Source organism: Balaenoptera acutorostrata, chromosome 19 (assembly GCF_949987535.1).
Source record: "Balaenoptera acutorostrata chromosome 19, mBalAcu1.1, whole genome shotgun sequence".
NCBI lineage: Eukaryota > Metazoa > Chordata > Mammalia > Artiodactyla > Balaenopteridae > Balaenoptera > Balaenoptera acutorostrata.
In genome coordinates this window covers 28,462,876-28,488,244 of record NC_080082.1, presented here as the reverse complement: position 1 = coordinate 28,488,244, position 25,369 = coordinate 28,462,876, and the positions used below count along the sequence as shown (strand labels likewise).

The 25,369-nt window shown below is 40.6% G+C and overlaps 2 protein-coding genes across 6 annotated transcripts in view; one reads left to right on the top strand and one right to left on the bottom strand.

The window, feature by feature from the left end:
• Positions 1-14,349, bottom strand: part of PSME3IP1 (proteasome activator subunit 3 interacting protein 1) — a 44,683-nt gene extending 30,334 nt beyond the window's left edge. The window contains exons 1-5 of one of the 4 annotated variants that reach the window (XM_057533999.1): positions 14,100-14,305; positions 4,044-4,139; positions 3,504-3,645; positions 2,906-3,004; positions 2,367-2,488 (exon numbers count right to left, since the gene is read on the bottom strand). In XM_057533999.1, coding sequence (XP_057389982.1) covers positions 2,367-2,488; positions 2,906-3,004; positions 3,504-3,630 — 348 coding nt within the window. In that variant the 5' untranslated portion in view covers positions 3,631-3,645; positions 4,044-4,139; positions 14,100-14,305. Of the gene's footprint in view, positions 1-2,366; positions 2,489-2,905; positions 3,005-3,503; positions 3,646-4,043; positions 4,140-14,036 lie in introns of all 4 variants that reach the window. The other 3 variants (XM_057534000.1, XM_057533998.1, XM_057533997.1) reach the window with 3 other exon arrangements.
• Positions 14,350-14,561: 212 nt separating this feature from the next.
• RSPRY1 (ring finger and SPRY domain containing 1) overlaps positions 14,562-25,369 on the top strand; it is a 47,356-nt gene continuing 36,548 nt past the window's right edge. The window contains exon 1 of one of the 2 annotated variants that reach the window (XM_007167556.2): positions 14,562-14,705. The gene's annotated coding sequence lies outside the window, so the exon portion shown is untranslated. The remainder of the gene's footprint in view (positions 14,706-25,369) is intronic. The other variant, XM_057535034.1, reaches the window with a different exon arrangement.

Here is a 25,369-nt window from a genome sequence, read left to right as displayed (position 1 = left end):
CCGTGAAGCAACTAAGCCCGTGCGCCACAACTACTGAGCCTGTGCACCTAGAGCCCATGCTCTGCAACAAGAGAAGCCACCGGGATGAGAAGCCCCCACTCTCTGCAACAAGAGAAAGCCTGCGCACAGCAACGAAGACCCAACACAGCCAAAAATAAAAATAAACAGAATAAATTTATATAAATATTAAAAAAAAACGAATACCCCTGAAGCCTCTTCAATATTGTGCTGTAATGTTACCAGGACAGAAAAGTATCTTTTGCCTCATGGCTGCCATGTTCATTCTTCCCTTTTGAATTGAAAACCGAAAGGTCTCTCACACTCATACCACACCAACAATACTCTCCAAAATGCTGCTTTAGGAGACACTCTGGCTTATTTGCTTGCCTACCAAATTAAGCACATGAAACAAGACATAATTCAAATGACAGTGTAATTAATATATTTTTCTTTAGAGGAAAAAGCCAGGTGCCTGAAACAATGCAATACATATATCTGCCCATCTCAGATATATCAACGCATAATATCATCCTGGGGTCACCACGGAACAGAGTTCGGGAGGGAAGCTTCAGAAAAATCAAGCTCAATCCTACAGTTGGGATGGAGGTGTGACTTTCCATCAACTCCTATCTTAGTGTTATACCAGAATTCCACGAGAAGAACTGGGACTTGAAGCCAGGTCTTCTGCTACCAGTTCAGAGCAGGTTTTGCGGCACTGTGCTGCCACCTTATCTCGATCACCGTCAGTCACCTTGTCTTAAACCAAATCCCTGGGAATCTGTCCACATTTTTTCCTACATAACTCTTTAATGGAACCTGCTGCACACTCTCTGCAAAAAATACCAACTAGCACACACACACAGTCATATCATCAATCTTAGAGGTAAAGCCTGTTCAGTCACACGAGTGAGGTTATTCAACATACAAGCATGAAATACTCAAATTAGCTTTCTCACAGAAGGAAAAAGCTAAGGTGGTCCTTTTAACCTCTCCTATGAGTCATTCATTAATATATTCACGTATATACTGAGAACTTACTATATGCCAAGCACTGGAGAAATCAGTGGTGATCAAGTCCTTGTTCTTATGGAGCTTACTTTATATTCCAGCAATAAAGAAGCACACAAACCAGTAAGCATATAAATTAAGATTTTCAGGTAGTGACAGAGATCATTAAAAAAATGACATTATAGTCAGTGATGGGGGTGGGTGCAATTTTAGGTGGGGTGCTCTATGAGGAACGGAGCTGAGACCCAAGTGTCATGAAATGCCAGCCTTGTAACTCTGAGGGCAGAGCATTCCAGGCTGAGGAAATAGCAAATGCCTCACAGAGCTCAGTATGAGAGGAACATAAAGAAGGCCAGTAGGCTGGAGTATAGTAAACAGGAGGAAGAGTAGTTCAAGATACAACAGGGTGGTGGGTTGGCCAAAATCATGCAGAGCCTTGTATGACCTGGTAAAGAATGCAGATTTAAGACTAAATGCAACAGGAAGCCACTAGTGTTTCAAACAGGAAAGTGATATGATCCCATGTATGTTTTCAAAAGTTCCCCAGACTATTGTCTAGAGAATGGATTGTGGGGGAGGAGAGCAGAAGCAGAGACAATTAGACGGTCCCAGTAGTCCAGAGAAGGTCTATGACGACTGCAGTGGCAGCAGAGAAAGCAAGAATGGCAAGATTTGGAGTACATTTTGGAGGTAGTTTTTGGCCTAGGCACCTGGGGGTATAGGAGTACCATTACTGAGATTGGGAAGACCAGAAAAAGAAGAGATTGGGAGTCGCGGGGGAGGGAGGTGGTGTGATGAGGGTCGGGGTAATGAGGCACGGAATTGAGAATTTTGATTCAGCCAAGTTACATTTGGGATGTCTATTAAGACATTCAAGTGGATGCCAAAAAGGCAATAGTGAACCAAAGCAAAGTTCTCTTGGATGCTTTCTCTACCCACCTATGGGGACAAACCAGGCTGTATCTGTAGGGAAGGTCTTACTGAGGACACAGGAGGGTTGCTAAACATTTCCTTTTAAAACGTAGAAGCCAGTGTCTCCCCTGGATGAGGTTCACTGCATCACCCACCTGTTCCAGAGTCTAATCCCACAAGGCAAGAATACCCTGGTCCTGACTATTAGGATTTAGGCCTTTAGTTAATCCTAAAGGATCTGGACTTTTGATTGCAACAGACTCCTGCATGCAACATAACTCTACATATCACTGCCAGTTATTCAGAGTCATAGGAACATCCGTGTTGAAAGGGAACTAGAGATCACCAGGCAGAAGACCCTCATTCTACTTATGAAGAAACTAAAATGCATAGATGTTGATGAGAAACTGACACCTTATACATTCCTCACAAAGTACAAAGGATATTCTGTATTCCTTCAGTTCTTTCAGTTCTTCTTCTCTTCGCTGCTTTTCTATTAGTTCCTGCTGACGAGAAACCTCATCAAGGAAGTTGGTCTCATCTTCGTCTAAGCCTCTTACCATGTTCTCTGAGGAAATAATTAAACAAGGAACACTTAACAGGCTAAAGGAAAAATATAGTCAAATAAGAATTTTCCTTGTCCTATTTTTTAATAAATAGCAGATACTTCAGGGGATTAGAAGAAAGAATTTGTAAACACCAAAGCTTTTGGATAGATAACATGACATAAAATCAAGGCATCTCTCCCATTACTAGATATTAGCGTAAAATTAAAATGGGTATCTTGAGTTCTAAACAAAAATGTTCAATGTGGTCTAGATGGTAGAAAGTTGTCTCTTTTCCACCAAATGAGCATCTAAAGACAATTTTATCTAAAGATAATCAAGACAATTTCATGGTTGGTTAGTAAAAGTGTTGCACAGGGCAAAAGTGCACCAAAAAGGCCCTGCAGAGTCCCTTGGACACTGCGTTTTCTGAAGCTTACTGAATTTGAACTGTTCTTCATACTCCTGCTGCTTCCTATCTTTCTGTTCCTGTAGCCTTTCATATAGAGACCGAGGGTCATAAACCTCCTCTGGGCATTCTGAAAGAAAGGGAGGGGGGAAAAATACATACTTTAGAATCCTTTCATATTATTTTGGAATCACAAAGGATTTTAAAGATGAAGTCAAGTCTCTGCATGATCTGAGGGCAAAGATAACACAAAAATAGTACAAAGTCCACAGCTTCCCTTTGGACCTCAGAGAGGGGCCAGCAGTTCTCAAAGCCAACTATCAATGTTAATAGGGCCCATGGCCTGAGACAGTTAACTGGATGAGGGATCCACCCAAACCCTGCTTGGCAGCAGCATTCTCAGCTGTTCAGATCCTGGATCCACCTGAATAGATGGAATAGACTAGCGGAATCTCCTGGAAGACAGTGTGGCAGAGTGGAAAGGGCAAAGATGTGAGGACCCTGGTTCTGCTCCCAGCTATGGCGGCCTTACATAGGTCCCTTGAGCCTCAGTTTCTCTACTCTAAAGCGAAGACATTAATACCCACTTTGCAGGGTTGTAAAGATTAAAGGTCTACAAGCCTCTATACCTTCTGGATCTTCAGGTTTTCGAACTTTCTCCCATTCTTCTTGCCTCCTTTTGCGCCGTTCATCTAATTCTGCCTCAGACACAAACCTCTTTTTGATAACAAGGTTACCATCATCCCCTCCATCCATAATGGAACAATCAGTCTACAAAAAAAAAAAACAAAAAAACCATTTCAAGTGAGAACTGCAATTAAAATTCTAAAGAGAAACAAGAAGATTGAGCTCTGTCTCCCCCAGCAATAGACTACCTCAAAACTCCTTTCAACCTTGAATTGAGAAATCCTCAAGCAGTTTAATTTACAGGTCATTGATGAAAGCACATGATTACATTTTCCTAATGTATCAAGTAGTTTTATCAACATCTATGTTATCTACAAACTCAGCGAGAGGACCTGGAATAATTCTCATGATATGCCACAGTAAACCTTACATTCCAGATTTTTCTCTGTCGCTCTAATATAGACAAATTGGCCTCCTGGGCACCCTGACATTGTTCCTTCTCGAAATTCCTGTTTCAGGGATATTACACCACCTTGATTCACCTGTTTTTATTTCCAAGTAGATTCTGAAAGGAGAAACTCAGATATTCAAGGAGCCTTAGAGATGAGTCTAGTCCGTTCAGCAGGGAAGTGATATGCCTAGAGGCACACAGACCAAGAGTGGAGAAAGTAAGACTAGAAGAACCCAGATCTCCCCACTTCAGGTTCCATGTCCTCTGTACTCTACTAAAATGACTCCTCTTTCACCTCTTCCTGACCTTCCTCCCTGTAAACTCCAAATCTGCCCCACTTAAGATTCTATCCTCCATCCTTCTTTTTTCTCATTCCCACAATGACCTCAGCACTTTAGGCCCAGAGAAGTTAGGTCACTTGTCTAAGGTGATAAAGGTGGTGAATGGTGGAGCTGAGAAGCAAATCCAGGCTTGAGAGCAAAAATTCATACTCTTACCCACTTCACCATACCCCTTCCCAGAAACCAGGGATCCTCCTTGAAAAGAAGGACATGTCAATTTCAGCTTTCTTCCTACATCAAATTCCAGTGATGAGAATGTTCATGAAACATTTTTCTCTAGTAAAGACGAAAATGGAAACTGAGAAAATAAATCCAAACATGCAGAACAAAAGGATAGTCTCCGCCTAAATCCTACTGTTGAAGTTTAGTTCAATGAAACAACAATGAGAAAATTTTTAAATTTACTAGAAAGAAAACCAAATCAATTGACAGAAGCTGTTGCTCCCACCTAAAGCCCACAACCTGGACACTTTTGATTTAGCATTACTTGATGTCTCCAGCCAGAGGTCTATTACAGAAACAGAATTGTTCTGTCTCTGTGACCATGCCAAAAATTCCTCAAGTTCTGCATAATGACCTCTTATGGAACAAGAGCCAACATTTTCTTAAATCTCTCTGGCAGAGAAAACATCAACTATGTAGAACTCTAGTGGATGGGAGAGACATATTGGGCCCTCAATGTCTCCTTTCTTAGCTGTAGCTCTCCTTTCTCACCCTAAATTGGCTGTCCTCTCACCCTTATTTCCTGGTAAATAATTCAGCGTGCAACAGGTCCTTATAGCCCACCTCAAACAATTCTCCATCTGGCAACAGAACCCACCATACATACCCAGGAGATTTTCATCCAACCCATACTTTAAAACTGTACTCCCTTCCCAGGCAGCTGGCTGACTCTCTGAGCAGATCTGACTGGTAGGATAGTTCTTCCTTAAACTGAACTGAAATCTGTCTCCCTATAAATTCCACACACAGGTGCAATCCACTGGGACTACACAAAAGGAGCCAAATGCCTTTTTCAACATGACAATGCTGCAGTTGTTTGAAGACAACTCCCATTTTCCTCCTAATTTGTCGCTTTTCTAGGTCAAACATTTCTAGTTCCTTTAATCTTATAAAATAGAGGAAAAAGTGTCTCAAAGCAGTGAACTTAACAAATTGCATATGATGTAAACCTGGGAAATAAATTTTAGGATGTGGTAATGCAACTGGTATGCCATTAAATGCATCTCTTCACTCTCGTTACACTTAAAAAATGAAAATATAATATTAATACTGAAAGAACTCTTCTAAAAGGCCAAAATAAAAACCTAGAATCTTACATGCTTCAATCTAAATAAGAATTCAGAGACTCTTAAGATTATTCTTATAATGTAAAATTAAGGAAATAAAACCATTTATTTAATTTTCATAGCCTGTTGAGTTTTTGGAAAAAGAAGAACCTACCTTCATTTAACTTTAACAAAGATCCCTGAAACTCAAGGGACAGAGCCTTTAGAATACATGTAAACAAGGGTTTGAATTTGAAACAGAAACTCTAGAAAAATAAGAATCTTCCCAACATTTATCAATTACTTTTGGGAAAAGACAAATTTATGGGATTCCAAGACATTCTTACTCTCCTTTTCATCAATCTTTTTCTCAAAGTGTTAGAATTCGGGACTTCCCTGGTGGCGTAGTGGTTAAGAATCCACCTGACAATGCAGGGAACACAGGTCCGATCCCTGGTCCGGGAAGATCCCACATGCCGTGGAGCAACTAAGCCCGTGTGCCACAACTACTGAGCCCACATGCCACAACTACTGAAGCCCGCACGCCTAGAGCCCGTGCTCTGCAACAAGAGAAGCCACCGCAATGAGAAGCCCGCGCACCTCAACGAAGAGTAGCCCGCGCTCGCCTCAACTAGAGAAAGCCCGCGAGCAGCAACAAAGACCCAACGCAGCCAATAAATAAATAAATAAAGAGATTTTTTTTTTTAAGTGTTAAAATTCAACTTCTACCCAAAGAGTTTAGCCTGTGCTATTTCCCCATCTTTCACAAATAAGGACAAAATCAAGGATCACCATTGGCTAATGAAAATGAAAACAAGGCAGAAGCACATTAAAAAAAGGAAATTTAAAGACAATGGATTTAGAATTTGACAGAGAAACTCTACTTCTCTCAAAGGGTTGATTTCCTGAGAAAACACTCACACAGTAAAAACTAATGAACACTTGTAAAAAATCTGTTCTTTATTTTAATTTATTTTTTAAATGTATTTATTTATTTATTTAGCAGTTTGTGGGCTCCAGAGTACGGGCTCAATAGTTGTGGCGCACAGGCTTAGCTGCTCCGTGGCATGTAGGATCTTCCCGCACCTGGGCTCGAACCCGTGTCCCCTGCATTGGCAAGCGGATTCTTAACCACTGCCCCACCAGGGAAGTCCAAAACTCTGTTCTTTAAAGCTAATATAATCCTGACATTCCCTCATTCCCAAAATAAAACAAGATGGCCACACCTAATTATAATAAATTTCTGTGAGTTTAAAAGGACCAAGACTAAACCATAGACTGCTTTATCCATCTCTTTCTTCAATTTGCACATCTTCTGTAGGTGCTCATTCCCTGGCACTTCAACTACTGTTGTTCCCTTCTTGCCTTCAATGCCACCAGTGGCCCTCTGGCTAATTAATTTTTATATTAGGAGAGGTTAAAGGACAGAAAATGTTCATGAACAAGTGGTCATACTCCTGCGTATTCTGGATAATATTCAGAATACTTCTTCTCCAGAAATATTCAGGTCTTTTCAGGATTCAAGACTTCACTGTCAATAAATATTGCCAAGAAGTCAGCTTAACTTAAGACACCTTTCACTACAACCTAATCTAATTCAACCAATATATAACAAATACCTTCTGCTGCAGCCTCCTTACAAGAGGTAATGATACAGGTAATGATGAAGACTATAGACTCTGAGATCAAGAGACCTCGGTTCTGCCACTTATAAGTTGTATGATCCTGGACAAGTCACTTAACTCCTCTGAGCCTTAGTTTCCTAATCCACAGATTGCACTCACCAATGGGGATTAAAATAGTACTGCACAACATAAAGCTTTTGTGAGGATAACAAGAGAATTCATGTAAAGCACTTAGCAGTGTTTGGCACCTGCTTAAAAATGCTTTGAAAGGTTTGCCATTACTACAAAGTGCTTTACTGTGGTTCTCTCTTTTACTGTTTTATTATTAATTCAAATTAAATAAACTCAACATTGTGCTGAATGCTGAACTGTGTCCAGCACTGTGCCAAATTCTATGGGGTGATAAAGAAAATAAACTTTAAGAGTTAATACTCTTGCACTAGTTAATACCAGATAATAGCGTATGTAATAAATTACCAAAGTGAACAGTACAGGTAAGAGGCAGTAATGAAGGGAACAAATATGGATCAATCAAGTTTCCCAGGCTGAAAACCTGGGCATATATCTAGACTCCTTTTTCCTTTTTCCCTTACATGCCACCAGTCTCCAAGTTCTATTATTTCTACCTCATAATGATCTCTTTCTAATTCATCCTCTCCTTTAAGAGTCCTTTCCTTTCTAATCTCTTCTTTTCAGGGCCTCATCTTGCATAAACTACTGCAAGAGCATTCCATTAGTCTCCCTGTTTCTCCTCTGGCCCCCATTCCAGCTATTTATTACTCTACTATAGCACTTACCCATTGTGTTTTATCATTTATGACTATTCCAACAGCTCTTTTTATTCACAGTGTTTATTAGCACAGTGTCTGCCACACGTTAAATATAAAGACATACTTATTGAATAAACCAACCATGGAGAGGATCTGAAGAATCTGAGCAGGGAGGAATGCTCTCACATGAATATTCTTAGATACTGTCCAATGTAAATTATAGAAAATGGTAGTCATTAAACAAATATTCACCAAAGCGTCTTTGTCCCATAGGGGATTCTATTCAAACACTATACAACTTGTGCAATAGGAAACACAAGACCAAAGATTACATCACGTTACTATATTAGATAACTGACATCTTCTTCAAGAATAACTCTTGCAGGACTTCCCTGGTGGTGCAGTGGTCAAGAATCTGCCTGCCAATGCAGGGGACACGGTTTCGAGCCCTGGTCTGGGAAGATCCCACATGCCACGGAGCAACTAAGCCCATACGTCACAACTGAGCCTGCACTCTAGAGCCCACGAGCCACAACTACTGAGCCCGTGTGCCACAACTACTGAAGCCCATGCGCCTAGAGCCCGTGCTCCTCAACGAGAGGCCACCACAATGAGAAGCCCGCGCACCGCAACGAAGAGTAGCCCCCGCTCGCTGCAACTACAGAAAGCCCGTGCGCAGCGATGAAGACCCAACGCAGCCAAAAATAAATAAATAATTTTTTTAAAAAACTCTTGCTACTTTCCTTTAATTTCAACTAAAACTGTGCTCTCACACTAAGCAATAAATATTTCCCACACACAGCATTTTTCTCTGAAGAGTCCAACATTCACTGACTTTATTCTGCATTAGAAAGGTGATGAGTACCCACAACTTACCTTCTTCTGGAAGTAGACAGAGAAACCAGAAATTAAATTGTCTATTTCAAATTCCTACAGCCTATCTAATTTTTCACAAGTCTCTTATTTTCCTCTTTTGTTTGCTAGAATAATTTAAAACAAAACACAAACAAACAAACGCCCAGGGGTGTGGGGATCTAATTATAAAAATTCATTTAGGGATGAAGAGGATTTACATTGAAAATGCTTATTTTGTCTTTACTGTGTTTAATTTTAGAAAGAATAAATGCTGTCAACTTTCCTTTACTCACATAGCTTTTTTGCATGTTCCTTTACTCACACAGCTTTTTTGACTCAAGTTTAATTATCAAATTAAACATTACATTATTTTTAAAAGGATTATTTAAGTTCTTCAAATATGGAATTCATGGAAAACCAAAACCATACCAAAATCACTTTGTCCCAACTTAAAAGTTTCAAACTGATGCAAAGAGTTTTCAAATTTGCTTGACAGCCGAAGAAACAAAGTTCTTATATTTCAAGCTGAAGTAAATGTTAAACACTGCACTACTGTATTTGTACTGGAGACTGAAGTATTTAATTTCCAGGTTGGTGGGACAGAATGACAGAATGGACTCATACATAGCATGCTATACAAGTTTTAAAAAACAACACTTACATTGCTGCTCCCAAAATAATTGCCATTGCTGACCCGAAAATTATTCCATTTAGCTCGTGCCATGATACAAATTAATGAGATCTGGTTTCCTATGGAACTGAATTTTGTGATGGCAGACTACCTAAGTGTTTACATCACTAGCCACCATACCCTCCTAATTTCTAACATTAGATACACTGGATGTGTAAAAATACACCAGAGAGGATCAGATCTCTGTGTTACGGTGTTCTAAGGCTTCCCTCTGGGGAGCAAAAACAATAGGCCAATCCACTTTCTTTCTGTCAGTAAATATACTTAAGTACTGCTCTTTCAACACTTTTATCCTGATGTTCAAGTCACATGGGATTTCAAAATGCAGGACAGCAACTAAGAGGAATTTGTCATCTGGCAAACTCAAAAATATTCCAAATAAAGACTGCTTTCTGGCCAGAAGGCACTTCTACCAAGCTACAGCAGTTTAGATCAAGCCAACTTTCCCTGTATTATAAAACTTCAGGGACTTCCCTGGTGGCGCAGTGGTTAAGAATCCGCCTGCCAAGGCAGAGGACACAGGTTCTATCCGTGGTCTGGGAAGATCCCACACGCCACGGAGCAACTAAGCCCATGTGCCACAACTACTGAAGCCTGCGTGCCTAAAGCCCGTGCTCTGCAACCAGAGAAGCCACAGCAATGAGAAGCCCACGCACCGCAACCAAGAGTAGCCCCCACTCACGGCAACTAGAGAAAGCCCGCGAGCAGCAACGAAGACCCAACGCAGCCAAACATAAATAAATAAATAAACTTCAGAGAATGAATGACAACTACTAACAGAGAACACTTTGTCAGCACTTATTACTAGACAAAGTAATCCTTAGTCACTCTTCTAACACTGAGGCTTATTTAACCTATTCCACTAGCAAAGGAGACTAAAGAATCTCAAAATGAAGGTACACCATAAGCAATGTAATTCATATTTAGAATGTTTACTATAAAGAGCAATTTGAAGTAAACTTCTGGTTGTCTAGGCATCTAAAAAACACATGAAGTTAGAAGTTAAAAAAAAAACTAAATATACATTTATCTTTCCATAGCACAAGACAAAAAATCTCATCATATGTGCATTTACTCTGAATTCATCTATATCCACTGGAAGAAAAAAAGAGAGAACTTAAATATTGGTTCCCTTAGCTAATTCTCAGCTCCCCAATTCATGTGTGCCTCTCAGAGTATAAATACTTCCCTCACTATGTGTGATTCTAATATTAGTTATATTTTTTTACACATTGTAATTCCTAAATGCAAACCAACTACTTCATCTGGGACTCAAAGGAAGAAAAACAGCATCTGTTTCAAAGCTGGAGGAAAATCTGGCCATGCTGGAATTTTGCTGCGCTGGTATACCTACATCCAACATGGTGCCTCCCTAAAAGTTTTTCGAGGATAGCTTTGATTACACACTATTTTACCATCTGGGCTAACTTTGGAACCTAACCCACACTAAATCATACTCCTTCCCACCCCCACCCTCCAGGCTTTATGTATCTCCTCTCTTAAGGCCAAATTTTAAAAAGACAAAAAAAGGTTTTACATTACACCAATCATACAAGGCCCACTAACTCATTCAGCTGTATTTTTGAAGTAAATCTTTACAGGGAACCTATTATGTGCAAGGCACAGTGCTAGGTAGTAAACTGGCACTACTTTTTAGCAAGTGAGGAACCTGCATTCAATAAAAGAGATAAGGTTGGTACATGAGCAATTTAAGGAAATGCAGAATGAGGTTAAATGCTCTAAGAGAATAGAAGTTAGATAAGGAAGACTAGAAAAAAAGCACAGGGGAAGCTTAATTTTGCAGCTATGACACTGCACAGTGAAAAGTGGTGGAAGTTTAGATATATTAAGAAAAATTATCTTTAACTCAAGTTTCCCTGAAATGACATATTTCACACTCAAAATAAAAATCAAAGGGGGCCTTCATTTCCAGAAATAGTGGGCTAGGTAATTGAGACCAATCTCCTACCTCTATGATAAGTAAAACTGGAAGAATTTTTTTAAATAATTTTTAAACAAACAGAAAAGCTAACAAGATGGTAAACAATTTGGCCAAAAACCCAAGACAAGGGGGCTTCCCTGGTGGCGCAGTGGTTGAGAATCTGCCTGCTAATGCAGGGGACACGGGTTCGAGCCCTGGTCTGGGAAGATCCCACATGCCACGGAGCAGCTGGGCCCGTGAGCCACAACTACTGAGCCTGCGCGTCTGGAGCCTGTGCCCCGCAACGGGAGGGGCCGCGATAGTGAGAGGCCCGCGCACCGCGATGAAGAGCGGTCCCTGCACCGCGATGAAGAGTGGCCCCCACTTGCCGTAACTAGAGAAAGCCCTCGCGAGAACTGAAGACCCAACACAGCCAAAAATTAAAAAATAAATAAATAAATAAATAAATAAATAAATAAAGTAGCTATAAAATTAAAAAAAAAAAAAAAAAAAAAACCCAAGACAAGGTGAAAACCACATTAAGTCCAATATTCAAACTGGTTTTCATCCCAAGGGTTTCTCTGATCTTGAAAGCTGCTGTTTTGGTGCCCTTGTGAAGCAAAACTCAAAAGCAGGGAGCCCACCCAGGGTGTGCGGAGTCTGATAACCACCTTTTTCTCCATCTTAATCTGGTACCCCAAAGAACTACACCATCAAGGTAAAGGTGAACTGGTAAGAAAAAAAGTAGGAATAATGGGTAACAGAAACAGACCCAAAGGAAATTTATATTCCCAAAGGAATTAACATATATAGATTACAAAACAACTATGATTACCATGTTTAAAGAAATAAAAACCAAGCCTCAAAATTAATAGCAGAGAATAAGAAACTGTAAGACAGTGGCATGGCACATTTGAAAAGAAAAAAAAAAATAGAACTTCAGTAACTAAAACATGCAATAACTGAATTTAAGATTGCAACAGATGAGTTTAGTAACAGGTTAGAAATAACCTATGAGAGAATTAATAAAGAAGAAATTATCCAGAATATAGTATAGAAAAATAAAAAGAGTAAGAGGCATAAAGAAGAGAGTGAAAAGGTCTATGTTAAATCAATAAAAAAGAAAGATAAACAACGGGGCAGAAGCAATACATGAATATAAAATGGCTGAGAATTTTACAGAACTAATGAAAGACACCAATCCACAAATTAATAAGTGTAATAAACACCAAACTAATTGAACAGAAACAAATCCATAGTTGCATACATCATAATGAAAATGCAGAAAACCAAAGACAAGCACAAAATAATCTGTAAAACACATCCTATAGTAAAAAGTGACACATCATATTTGACAATTAAGACAAAGTATGTACAAAAGGTGATCAACAGTGAGCACACTAAAATTGTTTAATTTAGCTGCCACGAAGACATAATTACACACAACTGAGTCTATGGCTGAACCATGCACTTAAATTACTTCATTTACCAGATACGTGGTTTTCAATTTCTGAAGCAGCAGCTTGATTCTAACCGGAACAGCAAGATTCTTAGAAGCTAAAGGTAAAGACTGCTAACCAGGTAAATGGTATTGACATAATTCTTCCTTTCTTACAACCACGAAGAATTTCTCACCTGAGGCACCAACACCTCAGGTGAGAAAGATAATTGGGCAGCCTCTGCTTTCAGACCCTTACAAATTGTTAACCTCAAGCTCCATCTGAAAGACTGTACAAGCTGCCTTTACCTCAGCTCAATTGCTTGTTATCAAAAAGGGGCCTACACACTAATTCCTCTTAAGGGTTTCAAAAGCAGTGCCTTCCAAACCATTTCACGGGGTCCTTGTTAACACAGCAATAAGGCAAACAGCTGAATGAATTATCAACAAATCTTACCCAACAGCTGGTACACAAGAGGTCATTGGGAATTCTGACCACCAGAGCCGCACTTGGCTTCCTGGGTCCCCCCCAAGACCCGAGTCCGACTATCTGGGGTGGGGTCCGAGAATCTGCATTTTAAAAGGGCCGCAGAAGCTCTTGTTTTCTACTAGTTTAAGAACCAGTGCTCTGAACGAATAGGTCTCCCCCTTTCCCGCCATGCGCACTGACATTCACCTGGGCCAGCAACTCTCAAACAAGACGCTTCAACCCGCGCGGTCTTAGTTTCCTAAATTTTCTGCAAAACGAGCACACCGGTTTGTTTTCTATTAGAAGAAAACGCACTGAGCACATCTACTGGTACATAATAAATGTTTCTCCTCCTGCACTAATTCTGTGACTCAATCATTTCCAACCAGGCACCCCCCACATCTCCCGAGGAGCCTGGAGCCGTTCCAAGACCTCTGGGACAAGAGCCCGCTCCTCACCTGGAGCCTGGGTGGCCCCACCTGACAGAAAAGGTACAGGGGAGCCGACTAGAGGCCCAAAGTCCCAGGACCGCTTGAAAGGGTCGGCATCCTCCTCCACAGGACCTGAAGGCATTCCCGCGGGCTCCCTCGGCTTCCCTCAGGCTGGGCCCCGCAAGCCCCTGTCCCCGGTGACTCAGAACACTGGGCGAGAGAGCGGACTGAGGGTAGACCTGGCCCTAAACCTCCCATCAGACGCAGCCCCTCACCTCCGGAGCGAGAAAGCCGGAGCCCAGGTTTCGCTGCCTGGCCAGGGCCCAGGCCGCACTCACCTACCAGCGTGCGGGAGGCGAGACCCCCTCACCTCGGCGGCGCCCACCCCAAACCGCCACCGCAAGGGCCGCTCGCTCTTAAGGAAAAAGAAAAAGAAAGAAAGTAAAAACAGAAAGAAAGCAAGAAAAACAGCCTTTGCTTTTATATTTCTTCCGACCCTTCTGAGATTCCTTTTCCTCACCGCCACAACAGAGCTCCTCCCCCCTTCCGGCAGCGTAACCCAATCCGCACCTCTCTTCCTCCCCAGGAGACAGATGGAAATCCGGTCCCTGGAAAGCTAGCGGGAGAGACTTGATTGGGCCAGTCACACTTCAGCAAGGGGATTGGCCAGCTTCCTCCAGGGGGGCGGGCCGAACGGCGATGTCACGTGACGTGGTCTCTGAAAGATGATTGGCTGTCAGGAAGAGGGATTGCCACCGAGGAAGGGGCGTTTCCTAGGGGACTGAGGGAGGGCCTGGGCGGTACGAAGCGGGGGTGGGCCCAGCACGTAATGGCAGCGCCGTGGCCTCGCGTCCATCTTTACCGCTCTCTCGGACCTGTCACAAAGGAGTTGCGCCGCCGCCGCCGCCGCCTCCTCCCTCGGGTGGGCCCGGGAGCTGGAGAAAGTCAGTGCCGCAGCCCAGTCACGCTGCTCCGGGAAGCCCCTGGGGACGCGGAGTGGGGGGAACCCCAGGGCTGGGGACGTCCGTGAGGGAGGGGAACAGCCGCCCGAGTCTGCGGCGGAGAGACCGGACTGGGGCTGGGGGAGGTTCCGAGAAGGGGCCTGGGAGGGGGTGGCGTTGGGCAAAGCCCAGGAAACAGCCCAGAGGTCCTCCAGCGAGGGCCGTGCTGAAGGCGCCCGGAGAGGTTTCTGGAAGAGGGTGTTCCCCCTTTAGGGGGTTCTTGACCGAGGAGGTTGTTGGGGGTCGCCCTTCTGAGGAGGCCGCGGCTAAAGGGGCTCAGGTGAGAAGCAGGTAGCTCCTGGGAGGCTGCTGATACTTAGGAGTGCTCCTCAGGGGTGCCCAGGGTGGAGGAGGTAGGTGGGAGGACGCTTGGGGAGGGTTTCCTTTTGTGGAGTTTGAGGTTTAGGTGGCACGAGTGGGAGGTAGACCATAGCCGGGGAAGCTTAGACGTGCCTTAGGGTCAAGAGACGCCTCAGAGAGAGAGGCTAGGAGTTGGGAGCCAGAGCTAGCGGGTTCTACCTCGGAGGCCCCATGTGACAAATGGGTAAGGGCCTGGAGAGAGGGGATTTGCTGCGCGGTTCCGGGGAGAAAAGACCCCCATCCATAGGAAAGCCTGGATGGGGAATAGTGAGAGGGAAGCGGGAATGGCAAGCGTTTTCCTCTCAAATACAGGATTCAGCCGCTTCTGGGCATAGTGCAGGTGGAGTGGGGGAAGTCCGTCCCACCAGCACGCCCTGCGTGACTCTAGATCAGGCTTTTGTTCTACCTGCTACCTCAGTTTCCCTGTCTTTGGGGGCGGAGGTAGAGGCAGAAATGGTCCACTGAGACTCTGGCGTTCTATCCTGTATAGCTGTCTGAATGAGGTTGCTCCCCCTGGAGTGTTGTACTTTGAACTTCTAAAGGTTAGAAGTGTCTATTTAACTGACTGAATAGAGTCCCTTGGTCGTCCAGGCCCCTTACCTACCATCTCCTCCTCCTTAACCTCCTTGGGTCTCTTCTGTAAAATAACAGTGTGTGAAAGTACTTTACAGACTACAAGCTGTGTGAAAGTAAAGTATTGTGATTCTACCATCAAAGGGGTTGCTGTTGAGAAATGAAAGTGAAGGCACTTTCTAAACTGTAAAGCAGTATGTAGATGTAAGGGATTAGCATTAATACACTTGTTGATCACCTATGGAGTGCTGGGAGCCATATTGTACTGAAAGCGTCAAGGTTTACAGCTTTGTAGGTCATATAATCTTAAACCCATGATTTCAACTCCTGCTTAGATGGGGGTAGAGGGATTTCCAGTTTTGCTCCCAGAGTTTTAATTTACTTTGAACTCCTGATGGTACTGGCAGAAGATAGCCCTATGATATAATCTTTTCCTTCGGGAATTTTTTTTTCTGACAGCTGAAATTTTCCTGTAGGTAATTTGATCTCAATATTGTAAACTACCTCCCCTTTTCCCATATAAATGTATTTGTGGCCTTTGGATGTCTACAGGTAGTGAATATCATGTTTCCTCCCTCAGTTGTGATTTTAGAAATGAGACCTCCTTTTTTTTCCATGAATACTATGCCTTCCTGTAGTAGCCCCAAACTATAGATTATGAGGCACATTAGCAATTGCTTTTATATTTCTCTTCCACAGTGTTTTTTTCTACTTTTCACCATATATAGTTTGCATTTCCTGGGGTGACATCTTGCCTTGTAGCTCCCTCTGTGAGGTTATACGTACTGTGCCCATGTCTGACATTTTCCTAATTTTTGGTTAGTTACATTTGTTAGAGCTGGTTTAACAAATATTTAGTAATTTGTGATTTTTGAAGTTTTTTTTTTAAACAAAAAGCCGACTTGAACTTCCTGTTTTTCTAATCTTATGTTCCATGAGTCTTTTTTGAAAAAATCACTGGTGATTTTGTGAGCTTTCTGGTTCCCAGGGTACATGTCGTGCAGACCTACTGCTTAAGGTCTGTGTCCTGCTTTTGCTGTTTTCATTATTTCTGTACTCCATGATTATTTTTACGTCATTGACTATAGGAAGTGTTCCAGCATACTTTATGTGGACTTTTTCTGCTTTGTCAGCAAAATAACTTTCCAGTTAGTAAATTGGCCAAGAATCAAGAGAAAATAAAAACTTAGCATTTTATGTAGTAGTATGTTATTCTGTAGTGAATAGGGGAAAATAACAACTTTGAAGTATGTTTTGGCAAGAGTATAATCAAAAAAAATCATTGTGTGTTCCTAAAGTGAATTTATTACAGTCTGTTTCAACTCATGAGCTTAATTCAGTCTATCAAGAATTGCCTATGCTTTTCCTAATAATGAAGTAATTTGTTATAATGAAATGAGAAGTCATTTTGCATTCTTTAAAATACAACTCTCTTGGACAATCTAGTACCTATATAGTTTGAAAAATTATTAGGAATTCTTGAGATGGTAACCACTATCACGCTACTTTTTTTTTTTATTTATTTTTTTTGGCTGTGTTGGGTCTTCGTTGCTGCGCCCAGTCTTTTCTCTCTAATTGCGGCGAGCGGGGGCTACTCTTCGTTGCAGGGTGTGGGCTTCTCATTGAGGTGGCTTCTCTTGCTGTGGAGCACAGGCTCAGTAGTTGTGGCACACAGGCTTAGTTGCTCCATGGCATGTGGGATCTTCCCGGACCAGGGATCGGACCTGTGTCCCCTGCATCGGCAGGCGGATTCTTAACCACTGCACCACCAGGGAAGTCCCACTATTAACACTACTTTAAATTGGAAATTTTCTGTTTTGTGGTGGGATTCTTGTAAAGTAGGATGTGACTGTCACAGGGTTGCAAAAGTAAGTGAAAAGTCATTAGGCATCACAGACAGGAACCACAGTAGAACCACAGTAATCTATTTCAAAAGAGTTATGGCCGGGGAAAGGTGGGTAGTAAAGTATCTATTTAGCTTCTCTTCAAATATTTGGGCATTTTTCAAGGCATTTACCATTGAATTTGGATAGTTTTTTCCTGGTATGCAAGTTAGAAACTTGAAGAACAGAACAGTTCTGAAGTAGTAAATGCCATAACTTGGGCCACAACCTTAGGAGGAGACTTTCACAACTTTTAGGAAGGCAAAAAAGTGAATATGTTCCCTTTGGTTTATCTGTTCAATAAGTTGGCTTTTGATATAGTTTTCTTGCCAACCTTTATGATTAGAAAAAAAGTACATATTTGTTATATTTTACTCTCAGTGTCCATTCCAAAAGGGAATGCTTGCTGGTTCGGTATGTGAAAGCATGTTTAACTGTAGATAACTATGATATATACAAGGCTAAATGAGATAAAGTTATCTAATAAATAGTGATAAGCTCTTAGAGAATATTCCCCTTTCTCCCTCTCTAAGCTTTTGAAAACTAAGAATGCATTTGAGACAGCAAAGGATTGATGCACTCCTTAAGTTCGTTAAGGAATGAACCCTGTATGTAGCTTTCTTATTGCTTGAAATTATAGTTTCCAAGCATAATTTCATGGGTCGTATACACATAAAGTAGAAGGTTTTGAAATACCTTACTTGGCAGGTTTATTACCTCAGTTTAATGTTTCAGTGTTAGTTTTTTTTTCTTACCCCTTCTACCTCCTGAAGAATTAAGTTTCCTCTTCTGTGCTCCTTTAATGCAGTGATTCTCAAAGTATGGCTCCTACCTGGCCCCTCTCCTTTTTTTCAATTCTTATTGCTTCATAGTTGCTCATACCTACCTATGCCTAAGGCTACTTATTAATAACCTGCCAAGTAAATTATTAAGGATTACTAAAACATAATATTCATAAACCAAAACTAGCACAACATTAAAGAGTTTACTGTTGGCTCTAATACCTTTTTCTCCCAGGAAGTACTGTCATAGGAAACTTGGCACCAGTGCAAAACTTCTTACATGTCATATGCAGAATGGGGATTCCTACAATATTCAGGAAGGGATGCTGCTTATTTGGGATGCATCATCAGTATTGTCTCAAATTGATCTTGGTTTTTCATCGTGTTTCCTCTTTATTTTTCATTAGAGTTACTATTAGCTTCATCTTTATCAATTTAATTTATGGACTTTCAGTTAACCTTTCACTTTGTGGTCAGGGATATTTGTACCAACAATATTTTGGCTTATTTAAGACATGAATATGTTTCAGTGCAAATATAAATCCTTCATTCCTCTTTTGCTAATGCTGATTTATACAGTCACCTAAAAACTTGCTCCTGTGGAGATACTTGAATATTACTAAGTTCCTTTTCCACTGGAAGAATGGTGGAGCGAGAGGCCTCCTCCTAATGAACCTGACACTATATGCATGGGCTTCTGTGGCAGGTGCTATATTATGGGTTGGGCACTCTGTGTTGTCTTCCTTCATCCCTTTAAGAAGAGCACGAGGTACCTTTTTTCATCTTTGCTCTGTGCCTGGCATATAAGCATTAGATTCATATTTATTGAGTGATGTTGTCTCAGCTTCTCAAAGAGATAAATATGTTTTTTACAGATTTTTTTAACATTTTTATTGGAGTATAATTGCTTTACAATGGTGTGTTAGTTTCTGCTTTATAACAAAGTGAATCAGTTATACATATATCCCCTTTACAGATTTTAGAATAAACTCACTTAAAATGCTTATTGAATACCTGTTAGGTTCTGGTAGGTGTACAGTCGAGTGTGCAATTGAGTGTTTTCAGACACCACTTTTAAGTGGATCTCATTAAGGAAAGTGTTGCTATTCATACTGTTTACATATTTTGTTTGCTTTTCTTAATAGCAAAGAGTTTCCTATAACAGAAAAATCCTTTTCCTTCAGATTTGTTAATCATGTATGTGTTTGAATGACACATCTATATTATTTCCTGTTATTTGGTCTCCTGGAGGTGAAAATTTCAAACAGCATGGAGTATTACATTTGTTTTTCTCCTCTGTATGGTAGCCATCATTACCACTTACCTCAGTTCTTCCTTAGCATTTCCTTTTTGGGTCCAAGGCAAATTTTTCAACCTTTGAGACCAGACAGGGATTATTCATTTCTCCTTTTTTTTTTTCTCTCTCTTTTTTATTGTTATTTGCTTCTGGAAATTCCGTACTCTGTCCTAGCCATAAATACTCTTCTCTAACAGTTCAACCAGAAAAATTATCTACTTTTCCCTCAAAGATATACTTTCTTAAACCAACCTCAGTGCATAAGAGAAATATCAGAATCATTCAGTGCTTTTCCCAGACAACTTGAAGGTTACAATCCAGGGGATAAGAATACTCTATGTGACTTAAACCTCAAGTGCCCAGTGCCACTGCAGACAGTTTTGGACACCTGGATGACATGTAAAAATATCTTATCAGAGCTGCCTTTCCTTTTGGGGGAAAAGTGAAGTTCCAACCAAATATTTCACAATCTTTCACTTCCCTTTCCCCTGAATATCAGATACCTTAGAGTCTAGAGACAAAAAATGCTCTTGTTAAAATGTCTTTAGGTGGTTTCTGTTTCAACTGGCAAGTGTACTCTTGATATACAATACACCTTTCTTATCTACTTTGCTACCAAAGAATCTTGTTGCCCTCAAAGTTTTCCCCATTTAAATACAAGAAAATTGTGGTCATTGGGGCGTCCTGCAGGATATTTTAAAAGCAAATATATTTCTGGGTAAGTTTCCCTATCTTGATAGGGTTTGGGTTATACAGGTATACACACTAGACAAAGTTCTGCACATACATGCTTAAGACCTGTACATTTTATTACATATAAATGTAACCTCAAAACATTGAAGTCCAGTTAGTGATATGCATACTGAATTTTTTAGGGGGAAGTATACTGATGCCTTTGAAATGCATCAAAAAAAATAGGTGGATTGATGATGGATAGAGATGTGTAGAGATGTGATAAAGCAAGTATAGTAAAATGTAAATGGTAGAATCTAGGTGGTGGGTGTATAGGTGTTCACTGTAAAATTCACCTTTGCTATATGTTTGAAATTTTTCATAATAAAATGTCGGAGGGGCATAGTGAACATTAACACTAGAAGCTACCACTTGTAATGCATTCACTGTCTTAGGGGAAAAATCCAAAACATTTTCTAAGGAGAGAAAATCATTAAAATTTCCAGTGTATTATATATTGTTACTGTTCATGCTATATGATTTAACCTTTGGGTGGTGGATTGGAAAAAAGTGCTGCATCCACTGTTTTGGAACAATGAGGTAAAGATGACAGCAGTAGTAATTTTATGCCCAAAATTTGGTTTTTCTTCCTATGGTCATTCATTTAACCAGCCTCTCCTGTCTTGGCAGCACAATCCTGAAGTCTTCTTTTCAGAGAAAAGAAAGTATTCTTAAAGTCACTGAGCTGTATTATGATTGAATGCAAGCAAATATTTGAAGAGATGAATCATTGATTCCTGGACCAGTTGTTAGAGAGGGTTAGGCCAGTTGGCAGATGTCTCTGTGGTGAGCTGTTTATGATGGTAGAGGTCTGTGTTTTGAGAACCAGACCTCACTCCTTTAACACTAAACTTACTGAGAGCCCAAGTTTGTTTTTTCCCTCTCTCAGAGCGGCTTTAAAACATATAAAATGTAAAATTAATAAATCATAAATGATATAGGAATGGAAAGAATAGTCTTTACTTTCTTTTTTCAAAGGGGGAGGATAAAAATAAATAATACTAAACTTCAGAGAAGTAGATTTGCAAAGGAAATGTTTGTAATTATGCCCTTTTAGCAGAATAGTCATGAACAGTGTAATGATTTAAAAAGCATTACCATTTAGATGGTAAGAAAAGTATTTCTTTTTTTTTAATAAATTTATTTATTTTTATTTATTTATTATTTTTGGCTGTGTTGGGTCTTTGTTGCCGCCCACAGGCTTTCTCTAGTTGCGGCGAGCGGGGGCCACTCTTCGTTGCGGGGCGCGGCTTCTCGTTGAGGAGCACAGGCTCTAGGCACCCAGGCTTCAGTAGTTGTGGCTCGTGGGCTCTAGAACACAGGCTCAGTAGTTGTAACACACGAGCTTAGTTACTCTGCAGCATGTGAGATCTTCGTGGACCAGGGCTCGAACCCGTGTCCCCTGCATTGGCAGGTGGATTCTTAACCACTGTGCCACCAGGGAAGCCCAAGAAAAGTATTTCTACTAAGCAATGGCATCCAGTGGTATCACTATCATGAAATCAGTTGATGATTGCTATAGCTGCAAATCTGATAGTTGTATATATTTAAATTATGTGACTAGCTTTTGTTTTTGGTTTCAAAACTGACTTGACCATCTAATGCTAAGTAGCCTTCAAACTTAAGGTGAAGTATATAGGTATTACAAATGTGTTGCCTTTACATAATCTCTAGTCTTACTCATTTTCCATTCCATTCAGTCTGTCAACCCTTGGATAACATTACCCATAAGCAGGGTACCATCTAGGTCCAGTATGATGCTTCATAGGATGGATGTGGTGGGAAATATAGGGGGCTGTTTCATTGTGTTAGTATGTACTGTACGTAATCACTAATGGATGTAACTTTTCTAATGGTTATTTTGGCTAACGTCTCCAAAAGACTATGTTCAAAGATAGTCTCAGTTCATTTTTCTGGAAAAGGAGATTAACTTTTTAGACCCCAGAAGAATCACCCTTTAGTGTTTCAATTTGTCCCTTCATTCAGTCAGGAAGTCCTGCCTACAGTGCCAGTTTCTGTGTTGGGTTCTGTAGCACAGTGATTTCCAGACCTGGCCACCATCAGAATCACCTGGGGAGCTTTTAAGAAAACACTGGCTTGGGCCACATCCTAGAAATTCAGATGCTGGCTATTTGGAGTAGAACCAGGAATTTGGATTTTAAGAAGTACCTAAGTGACTCTAATGCCCATCACCTTTGTGATTATTAAGCTACAATCTTTTCCAAGGTTCTTTGTCTAAAAGTATAGATAAGTAAAAATTATTTCAGTACAGGGTAGATGAGTTCTATAAAAGATGAGTTTGTTAGTTATCTTAGTGCTCTTAATTAAGACATCTGATTCCATAGCCCCCACCTCCCAGATTATCTGGTTACTTCTGATTAGCTACCTGCTCATTTTATAATAACATCTTGCATTTTGGGATCCATTTTACATGTTGGGCACTGTGCCATGTGTTTTACACGTACTATTTCATTTAATCCTCATAGAACTACTATGAGGTGTAAGAACTATTACTATCTCCATGTTTTTTGTTTTGTTTTTTTAATTAATTTATTAATTTATTTATTTTTGGCTGCGTTGGGTCTTCGTTGCTGCGTGCGGGCTTTCTCTAGTTGTGGTGAGCGGGGGCTGCTCTTCGTTGTGGTGCGTGGGCTTTGCATTGCAGTGCTTGTTGCAGAGCACAGGCTCTAGGTGCACAGGCTTCAGTAGTTGTGGCGCACGGACTTAGTTGCTCCGTGGCATGTGGGATCTTCGTGGACCAGGGCTCAAACCCGTGTCCCCTGCATTGGCAGGCAGATTCTTAACCACTGCACCACCAGGGAAGCCCTCCATGTTTTAGAGTGTGTCAGTAGTCAGGATAATTAGAATGCGTAGCTGGAAATATTGCAGGGCTGGGACCTGTGCCCAAACTGTGTGACTGCAAAGCCAGTGCCCTTGTACTGTAGGTGGCCTCTGGCATCCCATACAAGATCTGTACACTGAATGTTACTGTCTTAAAACAATGGTCCTTGGAAAGTGGGCCACATAATGCTTTTTGGAATGAGATAAAATGAAGCTGTCTAAAGTATAATTGTTTAGCTTCACCACCCAGTCTTTTGCCTAAAGTATTCACAATTTAGTCTCTGAGAAGTGTCATAAGTGACAGCCATTTCCAGATGAAAAGCTAAACATTTTTTAGTGCTGAATAAACCTGAAAGATCTTATTACACTTTGTTCACTTATTTGTCCTGCTTTTGGCTGTAACCCTCAAGAGTACTCTGTATGCTCATTTCAGAAAAAAATTAAAGATAACAGCTCTTATTTTTTCCTTGTATGTTTCATAGTCTTTGCTTTGAAATGCCTCCTGGCTTCTTCCCCCTAATTAACTTATTTATACCTGGTCTTTACAGATAGTCCTTAAAAAAGAGTCTTTGGTTTTAAAATATTGAAAATACTTGTATTTTTCTACTCCATTTCTTTCTCTGACAAATTTTGTAGTTGACATCATTTTCTAGGTCATTTAAGGAAAATGACTCTTTTGGAAAAAATTGACCTGAACTATGACTTGAGTTCAATTTGGAAGTAGAAAAAAAACAAAAACAAAACCCCACTACATTTAATTCTCCTCACCTCCAAATTAGTCAGATTTTTAGAAATACCTGTATTATTGGATATCTTCCATTTGCTTTGAAATGTACTAAATGGAAATCTGCATGGATTTAATTATTCTACATTCAGTTTAAATAAGCCTTAGCAAAAATAATTTGGATAGAATAAAGTTTAAGAATTTGTTGAGGACTTGGGGAGGGGGAAGGGTAAGCTGGGACGAAGTGAGAGCGTGGCATGGACATATATACCCTACCAAATGTAAAATAGATAGCTAGTGGGAAGCAGCCGCATAGCACAGGGAGATCAGCTCGTTGCTTTGGGACCACCTAGAGGGATGGGATAGGGAGGGTGGGAGGGAGACGCAAGAGGGAGGAGATATGGGGATATATGTACACATATAGCTGATTCACTTTGTTATACAGCAGAAACTAACACACCATTGTAAAGCAATTATACTCCAATAAAGATGTTTAAAAAAAAAAAGAATTTGAGATCCAACAAACTTCCTTCCTTTCTTTCTTTCTTTCTTTCTTCCTTCCTTCCTTCCTTTCTTTCTTTCTTTCTTTCTTTCTTTCTTTCTTATGTATTTATTTTTAAATTAAAAAATTTCATCCATTTGGAATTTTCAAATATGGCTTGTGATAGGAATCTCATTCCCCTTACATGGATAGTTAGTTGTATCCTAACAGATCATGTATATATCATGACTCACACTTTTCCACTTGTTTTTCAATGTCTACAAATAACCCACTGCTTTCCTCACAATCACTCCCAACATTGTTTCTTGTTAGTTATTCTAAATAGCTCTACAAGTGTTAGCATTAAACTGTAACTTTATAGGATCCCCTGTTCTTTCCCCTTCAAGGCTGTTTTCTGAGACTTAATCTCACCTTGACATCCTCAAATCATTGCCGATATTTTTAGTACCTGATTTGTCTCCCTTCCTCAGGTATGCCTTCCCCAATTTAATGTGTCATGTTGGATTGAATCTACTGTTTGCATGTCATGTCCATCCCAACTTCCATACTGATTGCATGGAAAGGCTCTGGAGCTTTAGAGAAGCCAGTGGAATTCCCTCCTGCTCTGATAACATTGAGAGCACCTCCCCAGGAGATAGAGCGTTCATTCCCAAGTAGAGTTCCCTTGTAGCAAATCTTGGACCACTACGTTCTGCCATCCGCAAAGTATTAGCTGGTTTAGCCACAGACGTTTATAGACTATTGGTTAAGAAACTATGTTAATCCAGAGTATGGATTTCTGTTCAGCCTTAAATGGAATGAGGTCGTTTTATATATACTGGTATAGAAAGATGTTAAGGGGGGAAAAGCAAGTCATAGAAAATATGGTGATGTTCTAATTAATTTTTTTAAAGCCAATTTGTAAGTACATAAT